General features: G+C 42.9%; 1 protein-coding gene across 2 annotated transcripts in view; it reads right to left on the minus strand.

Annotated features, from left to right (window-relative positions):
• The window catches only part of cpsf1 (cleavage and polyadenylation specific factor 1), a 161230-nt gene extending 140976 nt beyond the window's left edge, over window positions 1-20254 (minus strand). For both annotated transcript variants that reach the window (XM_043690937.1, XM_043690935.1), the window contains exons 1-4: window positions 20093-20254; window positions 14047-14201; window positions 8529-8556; window positions 1193-1326 (exon numbers count right to left, since the gene is read on the minus strand). In XM_043690937.1, coding sequence (XP_043546872.1) covers window positions 1193-1326; window positions 8529-8556; window positions 14047-14190 — 306 coding nt within the window. In that variant the 5' untranslated portion in view covers window positions 14191-14201; window positions 20093-20254. The remainder of the gene's footprint in view (window positions 1-1192; window positions 1327-8528; window positions 8557-14046; window positions 14202-20092) is intronic.
• Between the last annotated feature and the right edge of the window lie 327 nt (window positions 20255-20581).

Here is a 20581-nt window from a genome sequence, read left to right on the forward strand (position 1 = left end):
AACATGTGCTCTAGCCACTGGGGTAGCTAGTTGCCTGGAAATGACAAAACAGATTCGAATTAGACCATTCAGTTTAAATTATACCCCAAAAAACATCAAATTCCAATCAAATTTGAATTGAATATATTGACAATCTTAAAAACCAAAGACACAATCCGATGCTTTGGGGGTATAAGACCAGGTAAAATTGAACAGTTAGGAGAACTGCCACCAGAGCAACAGCTACAAACTGCTAGTCAGAACTTAGAGGCACCCGTCTCGAGAAGGAGTTTGAACAGAGAAAAACCTCAACACTGACATGGAGAGCCAATCTACAAAGAAGATAAAGAGAAGATTCGACCGCTGACTGGTTTTAAAATTTGGATTTTTCTGTAAATCTTAATTGGGAGTTTTATCAGACTAGTATTATAGAAGGGAAGGTAAAAGATAGGTTAGAGGAAGGAATTATAAATAGTTGTTAGTTAACTATTCTCCGTTTTTTTTTAAGATTACTTACAGTGTGGAAACAGGCCCTTCGGCCCAACAAGTCCACACCGACCCGCCGAAGCGCAACCCACCCATACCCCTACATTTACCCCTTTAACCTAACACTATGGGCAATTTAGCATGGCCAATTCACCTGACCTGCACATCTTTGGACTGTGGGAGGAAACCGGAGCACCCGGAGGAAACCCACGCAGACACGGGGAGAATGTGCAAACTCCACACAGTCAGTCGCCTGAGGCGGGAATTGAACCCGGGTCTCTGGCGCTGTGAGGCAGCAGTGCTAACCACTGTGCCACCATGCCGCCCTATACTTTAAGAAATAAAGTTGTTCATTTTTACTTTACATAGTTCTTGGCAACTTGAATTTTTACAGATTACTGAACTGGATAAATCTCATTTGTGTTGCTGGTTTCAAATTAAGCAGGAGGGTTTGCCCCATGTTGTAACACTGGAGTATATTTCACTATTCCATTTGATCATGGCTAATTTATACATTATCTCCATTCACCCAACTGATTACTTCAAAATACACTTACTCAACAAAACTCACCAATCCCTGTCTTCAAAATTTCAACTGATTGCATAAGAAAAATAGCACTTCCTAATGAACTGGAATGGCCTGAATTATTAGACCATACCGATTTCTTTTGGAATAGAAGAACAACACACATACACACTATATGAACATGTCGACATGTCGGCTTACCTTGGCATCCTTGAAGCTGAGGAGAAGTGCATCCCGCTTGGAGCCTGCAAGCTGGACACTAGCTATGGACATGACATTTCCAAACAGTGAAAAAGATGCCATCTGCTCCAGCTTTTCTTTCCGACCTTTAACCTCTACACAAGAGACATTCATCAAAAAAGTATAATCCCTTTGATAATTTTTCATACCAATTGAAGATGAAATATGCACCCCTCAGTGCATGGTTTAACTATTCGCAGGCAAAGTCCACAGAACTATCTTCATCAAATTTCTGACAATTCACATGAACATTTTTAACGTTGCCAGTGAGTTGGAAAGTCAAACTAGGGCAATGTAAAAAGCTTAAGAACATCAACTTCGTCAAATTGAAGATCAACAGGGATTTGGATGATAGCAGCCATTAAGAACAAAGGCTTTTTCTCTTCCCATAGGTGTCTCATGCCATTCCACCAGTCACCCACAAAGACTGCTTCAGTCAATACTGATGGCACGTCTTGGAGAGTCCAGCATCACCCATCTTTAAGCTGGCATGAGGTAATGCTCATGTCTAAATGAGGTGCCAGCATTAAGGATGTAGCACAATTAAGTCTCACAGGCATTTTTTTTCTATCCAGAGTTGTTCTTCCCCTCCCCTCCCCCAAACAGGAATCACTGTGCTTACAATCACTAACGAGCTCACTTTTACCTCTTTTACTAAAATTATATCTACCTAAATTATGTCAGAAGCTAGCTAATCCATCTCAAGTTGCCCTCTAATATTTCTAAATAGTCCTACATCATATACCTGCTACATGTTCAAACACCTTTTTGTTTGAATTTCTCAGGAAGGCAGAGAAAATCCTCTGCTAAACTAGTCTCACCTTTCCCAGATGACATAAGTGACATAAAAAAGCTACACAGGATACTCAAGAAAAATTTCAGAACATACAATTTACTCCAACACAGAGGAATTTCAATTATCTGGCATTCAAATATCAGAATGTAGGACTATCCAGCAAGATTGCATGGTCTCAATGCTTGGCTAACTATGTTATCCTGTGTTTGATTATCCGGATCAATTAAACAAACGAAATACTTCCCGTCCGCATCCTTCGGATAATCGAGATTCCTCTGTATTGATAAGACCATAAGACAATGGAGCAAAAATTAGGCCATTCAGCCCATCGAGTCTGCTCCACCATTCAATCATGGCTGAGGTTTCTCAACCACATGCTCCTGCTTTCTCCCCTTAACCCTCGATCCTCAAGAACCTATCTATCTATCTCAGTCTTAAATATACTCAGTGACCTGGCCTTCACAGCCCACTGGGGCAATGAATTCCATTAATTCACCACGCTGGTTGAAGAAGTTTCTCCTTATCTCAGTTTTAAAGGTCGCCCCTTACTCTAAGGCTGTGCCCTCAGGTCCTCGTCTCTCCAATCAATTCTCCAAACATATTCCCAAGATCTACTCTGTCCAGGCCATTCAGTATTCTGTAATTTTCAATTAGATTCCACCCCCCCCTCCCAATCCTTCTAAACTCCATCAAGTATAGATCCAGAGTCCTCAAACGTTTCTCATATATTGAGCTTTTCACTCCCGAGACCATTCTCGTGAACCTCGTCTGAATTCACACCAGGGTCAATACATCTGTCCTGAGATATGGGGCCCAAAACTATGCATTATAGCCCAAATATGGTCTGACCAGAGAGTTATAGAACCTCAGTATATCCCTGCTTTTATATTCAAGTCCTCTCAAAATAAATGCCATGGTTATATTTGCCTTTCTAACGAATGACTCAACCTGCAAGTTTACCTTGAGAGAATCCTAGACTAGAACTCTCAAATTTCTTTGCACTTCAGACATATGAATTTTCTCCCCATTTAGAACATAGTCCATGTCTCTATTCTAACTAGCAAAGCGCATGACCCCACATTGTACTCCATCTGCCACTTCTTTGCTCACTCTCCCAACCTGTTCAAATCCTTCTGCAGCCTTCCTGCCTCCCCAATGCTACCGGTCCCTCTACCTATTTATGTATTGTCTGCAAAGTAAGCCAGAATGCCCTCAGTTCCTTCATCTAGATTGTTAATGTATAAAGTGAAAAGTTATGGTCCCAACACAGCCTTGTCACTGGACACTGGCTGCCATTTTGACAAGGATCCTTTTATCCCCACTCTCTGCTTTCTGCCAGACAGCCAAGCCTCAAACACCATGCACTCTTATCAGTAGTCTCCTATGCAGCACCTTGTCAAAGGCCTTTTTGAAGTCCAGGTAGATAACATCCATTGGCTCTCCTTGGTCTAACCTGCTCCTTACTTCCTCAAAGAATTCTAGCAGATTTGTCAGACATGACCTCATCTTGATGAAACTATGCTGGCCATGCCCTATTTTACCATATTTTACAGTCCTCGGAAACCCTTCCTGATTCTAGAGATCCCTGAAACATCACCACTAACTGCCTCCATTATCTCTTTAGTTATCTCCCTTAGAACTCTGCAGTGTAGTCCATCTGGTCCAGGTGATTTATCCATCTTCAGGATATTGAGTTTTTCGAGCACCTTCTCTTTGGTGATGACCACCATACTCAGCTCTCTCCCCGCCCCCCCATGCCCTCTCTTCATATAGCAGTCAACACCTAGAAACAAATAGCTGTCATCAGCTCATATTAAGACGACAATACAGAGCAGATTTTAAATCTTCAGGAAAAGAAGGTGAAAAGAATTTGGATTTCTATGATACCTAACGTAATTGTAGGTTAACTCAATTAACCTCATAGGCAATACAATACTTTGGAAGTACAGTCACTATTGTAATGTATGCAAAGTGGGTGCCAAGAGCCCACAAACAGACCAGAGAAGCCATTTAATTAATTAGAGTTGAATTTCCAACCAATCAGCGCTCTTTTCTCCAGCAGTAAATACCTTGTATTTTTAAATTCAAAGGATCTGAGTGTTGCAGGCTGGGCCAATATTTACTGTCCATCCCTAGTTACCCAAGAGATTATGGTAGTAGTGACCTGTCTTTGTTTTCTGTAGTTTTGATTTAGAACTAAAAATGGGCAAAAAGGACTGTTTTGAAAGTAGGGACTGTAGGAGGTATTGCTATACTGTTGAAAACAAACTTATGGAACTTACTGTGTATGATGCTTACACAAATGTTTTACTCAAACATTGGGGGAAAATGTACAATTGCACAGCATTGGGGTTTGTGCAGAGTCTGATTTGACCAGCAACAAGTAGCTACTTGGTTTGTGTAATTATGACCAGTGATGCATGCAAATATCATCAGCCTAGCAACTGCTCTGACTGGCTCTGAGTTAGTGAACAGCTTGTAGGTATGGACAATTCATCAAGCAGCCTTCAGCTTGCTAGAAGGCTGTAAAAATATCTGAAGAAAGCCAATCTTTTCTCCCACCAGCTGCTATAAACTGTTGTCTTTAAATCAGTAATAAGAAAAAAAAAATCAATCAGCCTGTGCGTCCTGTGGCAAAGTGAAAAGAACATGGAGGAAGGAGACTGAAGAACAAGCAAAAGGCTCTCAGACAACCCTGTAGGCTGGTACAACTGTATTGCGCGTTCCTTATCTTTCATACACTCCACCCCTAAAGCCAATTTTTTTTTTGTCTGTGTGAGCGTAGACTGTAAGGCATAGGGGCAGAATTAGGCCATTTAGCCCATTCAGTCTGCCTTGTCATTTAATCATGGCTGATATGTTTCTCAGCCCCATTCTCCTGACTTCTCCCCACAACCCTTGATCGCCTTATTAATCAAGAATAAATGAACTTGCTGGTTAACCTTAGAATTCTGAATTAGGATTCCCAAGTCACCTTGTGCTTCAAATATCCCCATTTAGAAAATAACCTACACCTCTATTCTTCCATCCAAAGTCCCTAACTCACTTTTCCACAATGTTTCCATCTGCCAGTTCTTTGCCCATTCTCTTAGCCTGTCCAAGTCTTTCTACAGCCCCCCACATCCACAACCACCTGCCCTACATCTGTCTTTGAGTCATCTACAAATTTAGCAACAATGCCCCCCCAATTCTTTCATCCAGATTGTTAATGCATAGTGTGAATAGTTGTGTTCTGAACAATGACCTCTGCAGAACGCCATTAGTCACCAGTTGCCCTCCTGAAAAAGATCCCTTTCTTCCTACTCTCTGCTTTCCATTAGACAGCCAATTGTCTATCCATGCCAGCACTTTGACCTAAGACCACTGGCTCTTACCTCATTTAGCATACTCTTTTGTGACACCTTGTCAAAGACCTTCTGGAAATTCAAACAGATCATGTCTACGAGCTCTCTTTTGTCTAACTTACATGTTACCTCAAAGAATTCTAACAGATCTGTCAGACATGACCTCCCATTAGCAAAGCGGTGCTGACTAAGCCCTATTTTACCATCCACTTCCAAGTACTCCGCAATCTCATCCTGGATAATAGATTCAAAATCATACCAACAACCCAAGTTAGGCCTAACTGGCCTCTAGTTTCCTACCTGCTGTCTCCCTGTCTTCTTTTAACTAAACAGTGCAGGTTTCAGATGCATTGAAAACTATGGAAAAAAGTTCAGGTGTTTGTAGGGAAGGCCTCAGCAGAGATGATTAAAGTTTCCAGAATAAGTAACACAACAGAGAGTATAGAAAAGATCAGGAATCTAACAGGCACAGCAGATAAGGCGACCACTAGGAGGAGGGGAGCAGTCAACACAGGTTTAAGGGTGTTGTACTCAAATACACACAGTATATGAAATAAGATAGATGAGCTTATAGCACAGACTGAAATTGTCAGGTACAATGTTGTATCTCAGAGACATGGCTGCAAGGAGATCAGGGCTAGGAACTAAATAGCCAAGGATAGGTGGCTTAACAAGAGGACAGACAGACAGTGGGCAGGTGGGGGATAACCTTGTTAGTAAGAAATAAAATTAAATCAATAGCAAGAAACGGTATTGAGTCAGAAGGCATAGAATCTACGTGGGTAGAGTTGAGGAACCACAAAGGGAAAAAGACCCTGCAGAAAGTTATCTACGATCCTTCCAACAGTAGTCGGGGTGTAGAGCAAAAAAAAATAAATCAGGAGATCAAAAAGGCATGCAAGAAAGGTATTCTTGCAATAATCATGAGGGACTAGGAAAATCAGGTTAGTAGCAGATCAAGAAATTAAATTTGTAGAATATCTACAAGATTTCTTTTTAGAGCAGCTGCTGGTAGAGCCAACTAGAGAACAGGCAATTCTCGATTTGGTGATGTGTAATGAGACAGAACTCATAAGGGAGCTAAAAGTGAAAGAATCCCTAAGGGGCAGTGACCACAATATGATAGAACTCACGTTGCAGTTTAAGGGGGAGAAGCTGGAATCAGATACAACGGTGTTACAACTCAGTGAAAGTAACCACAAAGACATGAGAGAGGTGTTGACCAGAGCTGACTGGAATCCCAGCAGAGAAGATGGTGCAGCAGGAATGGAAGGAGCTTGAGGGTAATTCAGGAGACATAACAGGGGAGGATGATGTAACCGTGAACAAAAGAAATCAGGGGCAGCATATAAGCAAAAGCATACAACGTGAAGATTAGTGGGAAGCCAGATTTAAAACCTTGCAGAGGTTAACTGAAGAAAATGCAGTAGTGGGTTGGGGGGTGTCAGAGAAGTTGAAATCTGAGGGTAAGCTAGCTCAAAATATAAAAGACTGCAAGAGGTACTTTTAGGTATATGACAGGTAAGAGAGCCAAATGTTGACATTGGACTGCTGAAAAACGAGGTTGGAATAGTAATGGAACTGGAAACTGGAAACAAAGAAACTGGAAAGGAACCGAACAGGTACGGTGTATCAGTTTTCATGATTTAAGACACCAGCAGAAACAGAGGGGCTTTAATAAGGGGTTAGAGTTTTAACTAGTAGATCCATAAGCTGGTATCTCATAGCTGGTTACTTATGGTTTTATTAACAAAAACTTATTTTTATTCTGACTACATAAACCTTGTCAAAATTTTCACTTCTTTAATTCCAACAGACAGGGAAATCAGGAACTTTGTTTTGATTGGAACACTATCTTCTATGGATACACCAGCAGTAGTGGGGCTTGAGAATCAGCACACTTTCCCAAATGGCTCATAACAGTTCATATGGTTATGATTGTTTAAAATTTGAAATTCTTACTTTTGTCCTGATTATTAATAACGATGAACAATACGGCACAGGATCAAGCCCTTCGGCCCTCCAGGCCTCTGTTGCCACATTTTGCCCTTCCATATTAACACTGTCTTCACTTACAGAATCTGTATCCATCCATCCTGTTCCTATTAATATATTCATCTAGTTGTTTCTTGAATGTTGCTATTGTGTCTACCTCCAGCACCACCTCTAGCAGCACGTTCCAGGCTCTCAGCAGCCTTTGTGGGAAAAAACCTGCCTCGCACATTTCTTAAAACCTCCCCCCTCACACCTGTGACCCTTAGTAATTGACCAATCCATCTGGGAAAAACCTCAAAAAAAACTTTCCACTCTATCCATGCCATTCACAATAAACTTCGAGCAGGTCTCCTCTCAACCTCCTGCATTCCAGTGAAATCAAATCCAGTTAATCCAGTTTTTGTTTATAGCTAAAATCCTCCATACCAGGCAACATCTTGGCAAACCTTTTCTGTATCTTCTCAAAGCATCTACATTCTTCTGGTAGTATAGTGAGCAGAACTGTACGCACTATTCCAAGTGTGGCCTAACTAAAGTTCCATAAAGCTGCAGCATGGCTTGCATAGCCTTATTACTCAAGGCCCCTTTCCAAAGAAGGGGAGCATGCCACTGGCCTTGTTAACTATCTTATTTCCCCACGTCGCCACCTTCAGTGATTTGTGGACCTGCACACCCAGATCCCTCTGCATATCAATTCTCTGAAGGGTTCTGCCATTCTGTATAATTCCCACCTGTACTTGACCTTACAAAATGCATCACCTATGCAAGGAAAAAAGAAAAGTCTTGGCAAGGCATCTCTTAAAAAGATTCAAGTGGTGTACAAGCAAATAACCGTTTATTTTCTTTGATGAAGAAATATTAGCCAGGTCACAAGAACTCTCTTACTTTTCTTTCTATATTGAACATAGAAACTCCTATGAGCTCAGGAATTCAATTAATAGTGCAGTGCTCTGTCAGTATTAGATCTAGCTCAGTCTGGATTTGTTAATCAAATCTTTGGAGTGTATTCAGAATCCACAATCTTTGACTCACAGGCAGGAGCGCTACTCATTGAGCCAGGGCTGGTACAAGTCTGCCAACTGTTTTCTGGAACAACTTATTTTCAGAAGTGCCGAATAACTAGCACCAGTTAACTATCTGTATAAAAAAAGTTCAGCAGTACCTGAAGACTTATCTCCTTTCACAGAGCTCTGCAAGTATAAAAGAAAGAAACAGTATTAATCGGCAAATCAGAAGGAATATATGCAAAAAGAAAAGGTTACCAAACCAAAAATACTGGAAATCAACAGGTATGGAAACATGTACAGAAAGAGAATAACAGTTAATGTTTCCAATCAATTACTTACTACTTAAATAGGGGCAGTTTGAGTTTGATATTCAGTGGGAGAAAACAGCCATGGCTCCAAGTCATAATTTCTATCTCCATAAAACCATCCCACTCTAAGTATCAAAAATTCGGTCTAGACATTCCAATACATCTACAGTGGCATCTATCCAACAATGTATAAAATTTCCCTGTTACATCCACAAAATAAGACAAATCCACCCTGGCCATTTGCATTCGCCTAAGTGATGGAAGCTGTCAGTAGCAAAGCTATAAGCAGCATTTGATCACACAGCAATGGTTAACTAATGCCCTTTATGGCAAGATATCTACCATCCTTATCTAACCTTACTCTACGTGTAACTTGAGACCCAAAACAATGTGACTGACTCTTGACTGAAGTGGGCTCCAGCAGGACAGAACCAAGAGGTGACAGCAGTGGTATAAACAGAAGGATGCTACCCTGGGAGTCCTCAACATAGATTCCGGACACGGTGAAGTCTCACAGCATCAAGTCAAACACAGGCAAAGAAACCTCCTGCTGATTACCAGAAACTTTCTTCCCTCAGTTGATGAATCAGATCTGCCTCTGAATGTTATTCAACATAGAGAAACACAGAGGATAGCACAGATGGTGAATGCAGTCTGGGTGAAGAATGTCCAATGCCCATCAAGTGATTTGATAGCAGCACTACTAATCGAGTCTTAAACTACATGACTATTGCAGCAGGTGGTGAGGGAACCAACAAGGAGGAAAAGCAGACTTGAACTCATCCTCACCAATCCACCTGCTGCAGATGCATCTACACTGGACAATAGCAGTAAAAGAGAGTGACCACCACAGAGTCTATATGGAGACAAAGTCCCACCTTCATCTACGATAATACTTTACATCGTGTTGTGTGGCACTATAACATGCTAAATGGGATAAATTTTGAACAGATCTAGCAACTCAAGACTGGGCATCCAAGAGTCACTGTTTGCCATGAACAGCAGGAGAATCAAACTCCAAACCAATCTGCAACCTCAAGGGCTTGCATATGCCCCAATCTGTGGCAGAGGGGCTCAGTGGTTAGCACTGCTGCCTCACAGCACTAGGGGCATAGATTCGATTCCACCCTCAGGCGACTGTCTGTGTGGAGTCTGCACGTTATCCATGCATGGGTTTTCTCTGGATGGTCCAGTTTCCTCCCATTGTCCAAAGATGTGCAGATTAGGTGGACCTGCCATGCTAAATTGCCCATTGTGTCCAGGGATGTACAGGGTAGGTGAGTTAGCCAGGAGAAATAAGTTTATAGGGTTGGGTAGTGAGGTGGGTCTGGGTTGGACAGTCTTTGGAGGGTTGGTGTGGACTCAATGGGCCAAGTAGCCCACTTGCCTGCAGTCTTCATTGAAACTGGATAGATCTACCGAGTTTCAATGAAGACTGCAAGAAAGGGCTGGTAGGACAACTTTTTTCAAAAAGAGAAGAACTACAGGAAGCTGCAATACAAAGGGATTGGAGGGCCTTTCTGCATGAAACAGAAAGCTAGCACACAAGTGCAGATGATCAGGAAGCATTAGGAAACTTTGGTTCTTATTTCAAGGGTGTTAGTCTTGGTGCAACTGTAAAAGGTGCTGGTGAGACCACATCCCTGAGCAGTTTTGGTCCCTATTTCATTGGAGGCAGTTCAGAGAAGGCTTACTAGGATGATCCCTGGTATAGGGACTGCCTAATTAGCAAAGGTAGAACAGGTTATTACTCTACTCACTAGAGTTTAGAAGAGTGATCTCAATGAAACACAGTATTCATCAGGAACTTGATATTTTAAATCCAGACAGGATGGTGCCCTTCATGGGAAAGTCTAGAAAAAAGGGGTGCCAATTTAAGACGGAAGGGAGGAAGAATTTCTCCTTTCCACAGAGAGTTGTAGGGGCAGAGTCCTTTTACAAGTTTAAGTTGAGATAGATAGATCAAGGATTACAGAGTAAAGGCAGGAAATGGGCGTGAGGAATGTCAGATAAGCAGCTGAATGATGGAGCAGGCTCAAGGGGCCAAACAGCCAACCCCTGTTCCTGTTTCTTAAACATACCTAACAAAGCTGCAAGAACAAGACTAAATGCATGCCTAACAGTGATGCAGCAAGTGATAGACACAGCTGAGAATGATCCCATGACCAACAGACTAAATCTAATCTCTGGCCTGGCCCTAGGACTAGGCCTTGTTAGACACTGACTACCTGTGTGTGCTGTGAGGTGAGCACTTGCTGCATCCTGGGGTTCAGGAGTAGACCAAACCCCTGAGTTAATTGCACCTTTACAATGTACTGAGTTCCTATGAGTGGGCCTGGTTCTCTATGGATGGGCCAGCCCTCTATGAAGACTGAACACCTAGGTGCCATGGGGTGTGCATTTGCTGCCTTCAGGAGTGGACTCTGCCCTCTATTGTGGACTCTGTTTTTAGCAATGGACTCTGCAGTTTGGAGTGGACTCTATTTCTGAGAAGGCACTTTTTATACTGGAGTGGACTCTGTTCTAGGGAATGGACTTAACATTTTGAAGAGAACTGTTAATTGTAATGGGCTCTACATACTAGAAAGGACTCTTTGTTGGTAATTGACTGTCTTGTTATATGTTGGTGCTATCACCTGCACTGTGTTGTGTCCCTGGGTCTAGCAGGCCTTGTTGTGAGTTGGGAGCTCATAGCTCGTCCTGAAAGCTGTCACCCAGAGAGCTGGAGGATGGGTAGGCCGTTCTGAGCGTTGTCGTCCCAAGAAGGGCTGATCGGGACAGGCTGTGCTAGAGGCAGTCAGAAGGCGTGTCAGAGCAACCGAGAGCCAGAAGGTGCATAGGGGCAGTCTGAGATCTGGAAGGCTTGTGGGCTTCCCTGGGTGCTGTCGTCCCAGGGAAGTGGACGGGCTGTCCAGGAGGTGGCCAGAAGGTGCGTCAGGGCATACCAAAGGCCAGATGGTGCATCAGGGTGCGTGAGAGCCAAATGGTATGTAAGGGAAGACAGAGCTAGAATGCAGGTCGGCCATCCTCAGCGCTGTCAGCCCAGGCAGATACCGGGGCGGGCTGTCTAGAGCTGGCCAGAAGGTGCAAAGGGCAGTTAGGAAGCTGGAAGGTGACAGACCATCCTGACTGCTGTCATTCTGGGTTTTTTTTTGAGGGGGGGGCGGCGCAGGACAGGCTGTTCTAGAGGTGGTCAGACAATCCGTCAGGGCAGACCAACAACTGGAAGGGCATGGGGCAGACCAAGATCCGGAAGGGGCGCAGGGGTGGGCTGCCTTAGAGAAGCCATAGGGACAGGTGGCGGGGGGAATCTGTATTTTCTGGACTGTCTTTTATGTGTTTAATACGGTCTTGTGATGATGGAAAGTGGGATTTGAGGTTTGTCCTCATTTTCTGAAACTAGTTGAATGGTAGGGTTTGGGGCCTGGCTTTGCTGCTTCACTCCCTTATAAAACTGCTGTTTCTCTGTATACAGCTGCTAATGTTAACTGTTTTGTAAACTGTGTAATGTTTAGTTTAAAAAAATCTAATCTCTGCAGTCCTGCCACACCCAGTCATGAATGGTGATGAACAATTAAGCAATTCAAAGGATTGTAAGGGTCTACAAATAACCCAATCTTCAATGATGGCAGAGGCCAGTATATCAGCACAGGAGGCTAAAGCATTTGCAACAATCTTCAGCCAGGAGTGCCAGGTGCATAATTCGTTTTGGCAGAATTCAGAGGTCGCCGGCATTTCACGTTTTAGATGCCAGTGTTCAGTCAATTCAATTCACCCCATGTGATATCGAGGAGGAGTTGGAGGCATTGAATATTACAAAACTTACGAGTCCTGAGAATATTCTGGCAAGTGTACTGAAAATTAGTGCTCTAATCTCGTTGCATCACTAGTCAACCTGTTCCAATACAGCTATAACATGAGGTGCCTGCATCTATTCAATGTGGAAAATTGCCCAGCTATGTTCTGAACACAAAGAGCAGGACAAATCAAATGCAGCCAATTAAACCACACCAATCTACTCACGATCATCAGTAAAGTGATGGATGGTGTCAAACAGGATGCTTTGGACTCTGTTACAATTCGTCCATGCCTACCAGATATCTTAAATTAATTTAGTCCCATTTGCCAGGATTTGGCACATATCCCTCAAAACTTTTCCTATTCATGTACCTATCCAGATGCCTTTTAAATGTTGTAATTGTACCAGCTTCCAACACTTTCCCTGGCAGCTCATTCCATACACACACCATCCCATGTAAAAAAAAAGCTGCCCCTCAGGTCCACTTTAAACTTTCCCTCTCACCTTAAACCTATGCCCTCTATTTAGGACGCCCCTGCCCTGGGGAAAAAGACTTTACTATTCACTTTATGCATGCCTCTCAATTTTATAAACCTCTACAAGGTCACCCCTCAGCCTCCAGGGAAAATAGCCCCAGTCTGTCCAGCCTCTCCCTATAGCTCAAGCCTTCAAACAGCAGCAACATCCTCATCAATCTTTTCTGAACCCTTTCAAGTTTAACAATATCTTTCCTCTAGCAGGGATACCAGAATTGAATGCAGTATTCCAAAAGCAGCCTAACCAATGTCCTGTACAGCTGCAACATGACCTAATTCCTATACTCAATGCACTGACAAATAAACACAAGTGTACCAAATATCTTCTTCATTACCCTGCCTACCTGTGACTCCACCTTCAAGGTCTCTTTGTTCAGCAACACTCCCCAAGACCCTACCATTAAGTGTACAAGTCCTGCCCTCATTTGCCCTACCAAAATGCAACACCCCTCAATTATCTAAATTAAATTCCATCTGATCAAGGTCCCATTGTACTCATAACTTGCTTCACTGTCCCTATACTTAACCGTGTTAACCTATAAGCAGAGATTAAGGGAGACTAAGCCTGTATTCTTTACAGTTTAGAAGAATAAGAGGTGATGGTATTAAAACTTGTAAAATTCTTAAGCGACTAGGAAGGATGTTTGCCGTGGTTGGAGACTAGATCAGTGGGGACAGTCTCAGACAAAAGGGTTAAATCTTCAAGACTACAACAAGAAGGATTTTTTTCCCCACCAGTGGGCAGTGAACGATTGGAGTTTCTACAGCCTGCAAGGGTAGAGAAATATCATTTGAGAATTTTCTAAACAGAGATCAACAGATGTCTTGATGTAAGTAATCTTAAGGGATAAAAGGATAGTGTGGGAAAATAGCAACATGGGAGAAGGCCATCCATGATCTAGTGAAATGGCAGGACAGATATAGTTGAATGCCCGACTCCCGCCCCTCTTGTGCTTCTAGGTTTTTTTTAAGGCAACTGTAGTTACAAAGTTCCAGGTGATCAATATCTTAAATTCCCATTAAAACTCACCTCTGCATCATGGATCAACCTGTAAACCTGCAGCTGCGATGTTCCAGCCACCACAAGATTTCGCTCAGTGTTTGAAAAGAAACTGCAGTAGATAGCAAACTCAATCCCTGTTGGGGGGTGGGCTTGGCGATACACTGCATACATTCTGTCCACTCCTGTAAGGAAAGCCACATTGCTTACATTTTCTAAAATCAAGAAAACAAATGGAGAAAAAGCAGTACTGATAGAATGGCACAAAATGAGAGTAAATATCCCACAATCTCTTGAATGATCCTATAAGTTACAACTGCAAGAAGCAATGGAAGCCAGTGACCAGGTCAAACTCTCAACAAAAAAATTTTAAGTGATTGAGGAAGATGATATTATTGTCATTGAATTAGTAATTCAGGCAATCCTCTGGGGATCAGATTCAAATTCCACAATAGCAAACAGCAGAATTTGGAATTAAAAGACTGACGACAGGCATTATTGTTCATCTGAAAAACCCATCTGGTTCACTGCTGTCCTTTGGGGAAGGAAGACAGCATTCCTTACCTTACACTGCTGAAAATCTGGAATCAAGTACAACTATGTATTTGACTCTCAACCACTTACTGAAATGGTCTAGTAAGCCACTCAATTATATCAACCTCTGACAAGTCTCAAAGGATACCATCTGGCATTGACCAATGCATCAGAAATAGCAGCAGCAAATATAACGCTGTTAACCCAGCAAAGTCTTCCTTACAAATAACTGGGGAGTTAGTGGCAAACATGGAACAGCTGTCGCACAGACTTGTCAAGCAAGGACCTGAAATAGTCATACTCAGTCACACCTTACACACAATATACCAGACAACACCATCACCTGGGTCTGTCCTGAAGGTAGGACAGAGATGCTGATATAGTTAGGAGCAGATTCCTAGGGTGACCTCAATGTTGACTCCAAACCCCATGAGGTTTCCTGGCATCAAGTCAAACATGGACATGTCCAAATGCAGCAAGACCTAGATACGGGGTGACAAGTGCCAAGTAAAATTCAATCACAGGCCCCAAGCAATGACTACAAAAGGAAACCCAACCAACATCCCTGGCATCCATTGTATTAGCAACAATAATCCCACTATCAACTTCCTGTGGACTACCACTGATCAGAAACTGAAGTGGACTATAAACATTTGGCTACAAGAGCAAGTCAGAAATTTGGAACCAGAGAACAAATAATTCACATCCTGCTTCCCCAAAGTCTATTCACCACCCACAAGGCACAGGCTAGGACTGTGACAGAAAATGCCTCACTTGCAAGAACAATTGCAGCTCCAATAACACTCAAAAAGCTTGACTCCATCCATAACAAAGCAGTTCCCCTAAATAACAACATATAAAAGATGCACTACAGAAAAGGTTCTGTAGATAGTACCTTCCATTACTGCTACCATCTAGAAGGACAAGAGCAGCAGAGACTGAAAGAGTAACACAGAACTTGCAAGGTTAGCAGATTATAAAATCACAGAACAACAAAAGGTGACATTTAAGTCCATTGAAGCTGCACAGTTCATTGTGCCAAATCAATTTACCGAAATATAAGGAACAAAGAGGGTACAATTGCATTGCTAGGTCTTAATACTATAGACCACCTACTAGTGGGAAGGATGTAGAGGAACAAATCTACAGAGAGTTAATGCCCACAGATACAGTATTTAAAATGCAGTCTTCAACAGACTGGGGTACTCATAGTAAAAGAAGCAAGTGGTCTAAGTTTGCATTCAGAAGTTTCCTACATTGGTCAAGAAAGATCACATCACATTGTATCAAGTCCTTGGAAATAAGCTGGGCCAAGTGGATCAAGTAGCAGTGGGGGGCAATTAGGGGACAGTTGGGAACATTATAAAGTTCAGAATGAATGATGATGGAGAATGACATTATTCCATCCAGAGCAAGAAAAATCAGTTGGCAGAATGCAGACTTCAAATCAGCAAAAACAGAGCTTGACATGATCGACTGGAACAAAACATTCCTGGAAAAAACTATAATTGAGCAGTGGGCTCTCTCAGAGAGATGATTCAAGGCAAGCTATGATATAGTCTCTCAAATGAGAAAGATAGGACAAATATATTCAGAAATCTCAGGATGACAAAGAAGATAGAAATTAAGAAGGAAAGGTTATGAGGTGTCAGTTAGATAACATAATTCTGAACTAAGAGGAATACAGAAGGTTCAGAAAGGTCATGAAAATAAAATAAGAATTTATGAGAAAAGACTAGCAACCAACATAAAGGAATGTTCCAAAGTCTTCTTTCAGCATATAAACAGTATAAGAGTGGTTAAAGAAAAGGAACATGGGCAATTACAAATCAAAAAAGGGACTTACACCTGGATGCAGAGAGGATTGCTTAGGCATTAACAGAATATTTTGCATCTGTCTTTACCAAAAAGGGAGATGCTACCCAGACCACTGAGATAGAGAAAGAAACCATATCACTGAGGAAGTCAAAACATTGTAATTCCCTCCTGAAGGCATTATGGATATGCACATGGACCGCATTAAGTCAAGAAAGCAGCTCATCACCACTTTCTCAAGGAAAACTAGGGGCTTGCGATAAATGCTGGTCCAGCCAGCAACACCTACATCTAACATATCAATAAAGAGTATTGGATAAACTTTTTACTTAAAAGCTGAGAAACCACCAGATGAGCTGCATCCAAGGAGACTTTAGGAGATGAGTGTGGAAATTGCAGGGGCGCTGATCATAACCTTTTAATCAACCCTAGACTCGGAAGATACCAGCGGGCTGGAGAATTCCAAACATTACGACCATCGTTAAAAAAGGCTAGAACGATAATCCCAGCAATTACTGACCAGTGGGGAAGCTTCTAGAAACAATTTTTCAAGATAGCATTAGTAGTCACATTGAAAAAGATGGGTTGATTAGGAAAAGTCAGCACAAATTTATGAAAAGAAAATTGTGCTTGATTAATTTTCTAAGGTGGTAAGAGAAAAACTTGAAGATGACACTGAATATATATGGACTTCCAGAAGATGTTTGATACAGTGTTACACAACAGACCTGACAGGAAAATTATAAGTCATGGGATAAAAGAAACAGTAATAAAACACTAACAAAACCAAGTGAGCAATGGATTTTTGTCATACTAGTGGTAGGTTTTAGTGGATTCCTCTCGGGACCTTGCTTTTTCTAATGCATATCAATCACCTCAACCTGGGCGTGCAGATCATAGAATCCCTACAGTGTGGAAACAAGCCTTTCGGCCCAACACAGACCAAAGAATGATGCTCCCAGACCCATTTCCCCTACCCTATATTTACCCCTGACTAATGTACCTAACCTACACACCCCTGAACACTATGGGCAAGTTAGCAGAGCCAATTCACCAAACATGCACAAGTTTAGATTGTGAGAGGAAACTGGAGCACCCAGAGGAAACACAGACCAACGCAGGGAGAATGTGCAAACTCCACAGACAGTCACACAAGGCTGGAATTGAACCTGGGTCTCTGCTGCTGAGGCATCAGTGCTGACCACTGAGCCACCATGCCGCCTTGGTGGTTCAATGTCACAAGAAACACAAACTGAGAGGAGGACAATGTAGAATTTCAAAAGAATGTTGGTTCACGGAACGTACAGATAGGTGGCATATGAGCATAAGTGCAGAGAAATGAGAGGGGAAAACCTTGAAAAGCATTAAAGAGCACATAGGAGCTGAGCGACCTGGGTGTATATGCACAGAGATCAGTGAAATTGGAAGGACATGGGTGGCAAGCAGTTAATAAAGCAATGTTCTTAGCTTTATAATAGGGGCAAGGAGTACAAGACAAGGTGACATTGAACAAGTACAACACACTTGTTAGATCTCAGCTGGAGTATTGTGTACAATTCTGGGCACCACATTATAGGAAGATGTGAACACATTGGATAGTGTGCAGAAGTAATTTACAAGAATGATACCAAGCCTGGGGATTTCAGTTACGTGGACAGACAAAAGATATTGGGACTGTTCTCTTTGGAGGAAGGGCTAAGAGGAGATCAGATATAGGTTTTTGTAGATTAGATTAGATTCCCTTTTTTTAAGATTAGATTCCTTACAGTGTGGAAGCAGGCCCTTCGGCCCAACCATTCCATACCGACCCTCCGAAGAGTAACTCACCCAGATCCATTTCCCTCTGTCTAATGCACCTAACACTATGGGCAATTTAGCATGGCCAATTCACCTGACCTGCACATCTTTGGACTGCGGGAGGAAACCGGAGCACCCGGCAGAAACCCACACAGACAGAGTGAGAACGTGCAAACTCCACACAGACAGTTGCCCGAGGCTGGAATCAAACCTGGCACACTTGTGCTGTGAGGCAGCAACGCTAACCACTGAGCCACCGTGCCACCCCTTAGCACATCATTTTCATGATCATCAGCAGGCTGGATAGCACGGGTAGGGAAAAACTGTTTTTGCTTGTAAAAACAAGGATCAGAGAGCATAGATTCAGTGATGTACAAAGGAGCAAGCATAAGGAAAACATTTGATGTTAGGGTATTAATGCATTGTAGAAGAGAGAGGCTGGCTTAACTGAAACATTCAATATAGTTTTTGAATATTATTTGGACAGAAGAAAGAAAGAATATGGGGGGGGATCCAGGAGATTGGCTCTTGGTAATAGCTAGACTGGAGAGTGGGGCAGAGAAATGGCAGATGGAGTTCAATCTAGGCAAATGGGAGGTGATGCATTTTGGAAGATACAATTCCACAGTGAACTATACTGAATGGAAAAGTCCTGGGGAAAATTAACAGAAATCTGGGTGTTCGGGTCTATTGTTCCCTGAAGGTGGCAACGCAAGTCAGTCAAGGAGGCATACAGCATGCTTTCCTTCATTGGAGAGTGTATTGAGCACAAGAATTGACAGGTCACGCTACAGTGTATAGGACTTTGGTTCAGCTGCATTTGGAATACTGCATACAGTTCTGGTCGCCACATTACCAAAAGGATGTGGATGCTTTGGAAACGGTGCAGAGGAGGTTCACCAGAAAGAGGTTAAATAGATTGGGATTATTTTCATTAGAAAGACAGAGTTTGAGGGGGGAACCTGATTGAGGTCTACCAAATCACGAGAGGTATAGACAGGGTGAATAACAAGAAGCCTTTCCCCCAGTGCGGGACTCAATTACTAGGGGTCACCAGTTCAAAGTGACAAGGGAAAGATTGAAGAGAGATACGCGTGGAAAGTTATTTACGCAGAGGGTGGTGGGGGCCTGAAACACATTGCCAGCCGAGGTGGTAGAGACAGGCAAAATAGCAGCATTTAAGGTGTATTTAGACAGAAACAAGAATGGACAATGAGCAAAGGGATTCAGATCTTTAGAAAATAGGCAGGTTTAGATAGAGGATCTGGATCAGTGCAGGCTTGGAGGGCAGAAGGACCTGTTCCTATGCTGTAATTGTCTTTCTTGTTTGTTCTAATAATGCTCATTTGAAGCAACAAATGATGGGTTGAATGGCCTCATGTACAGCATAACACTTGTTATTTCTAGCAAATCAAACAACAACTGTAGATTCCCCCCCAAACCCAAATTCATCTGGTTAATAAATTCTCCAATTTAATGTGGGGTTAGGGCACGTGTGGCAACGGTAGTGTCCCTACCTCTGGGCCAGGAGACCCGGGTTCAGGTCCCATATGCTGCAGAAGTGCGCAATACCTCTGAACAGATTGATTTAAAAAAAAAGTTATAAAACTTGGGACCTCGGGATTTACAAGCACGCTAAATTGACAGTCAAAGTCAGGGTTTAAAGGTGTCCATAAACTGCTCTGCCGTGATTGGTTAAATTGAACTTCTGAGGGCTTCCATATATGTATGAAAGCTGCAGGATAAACAGGACACTCACAGATCCCAGGGTAACTCTGGGTTAGACGGGAATCTCGGATTTATCCAGCTAAGAGGTCCCCTCCCCCATCATCACCAGAAGAAGGCACCAGCCACCGGCATCTCCCGTGGCTCCAGTGGTTGCCGTGGCCCACTGAGCCTCCCCAAGCGGACTAAAACTTTACTCGCTTACCACAGGAACCCACTCAGCTCTTTTGAAGCAAAACATAAGACAAAAGGCTTCAGTATATCGGCACCTCGGAGGCCGAACACAGCGAGAACACGATAACAACATCCACTCCACAAACCGCCGCCGCCGCCATTTAACCATCGGGCAACGAAGGGGGTCGCGCCGGTCGAAATCTCGCGATGGTGATCTCCGAGTAACGTGATCGTCGGCCAATCAGACCACAACCTCGAAATATCGCGATCTTTGCTTGTTTTAAAACAAACGGCGTGGATTGCGGACGTGGATCAGTGCAGTGGCAGGGTCACGTGGGGTTTGCGGTTGGCGCCTTTTTTAAACGAAACCTGCGGCTGGCCCATGGCCACGTGACGGCCTTGGCACGTGCTGAGGACTCTTCTCCCTCAGGGGCCTATGTTCAATGTTGGTCTAGCCATATTGAGGGGAAAAGAGCCTGTGGGTCTACCTACAGCACAGGGACTGCAGTAGTTCAAGCTC

This window comes from Chiloscyllium plagiosum, chromosome 5 (assembly GCF_004010195.1).
Source record: "Chiloscyllium plagiosum isolate BGI_BamShark_2017 chromosome 5, ASM401019v2, whole genome shotgun sequence".
Lineage (NCBI taxonomy): Eukaryota > Metazoa > Chordata > Chondrichthyes > Orectolobiformes > Hemiscylliidae > Chiloscyllium > Chiloscyllium plagiosum.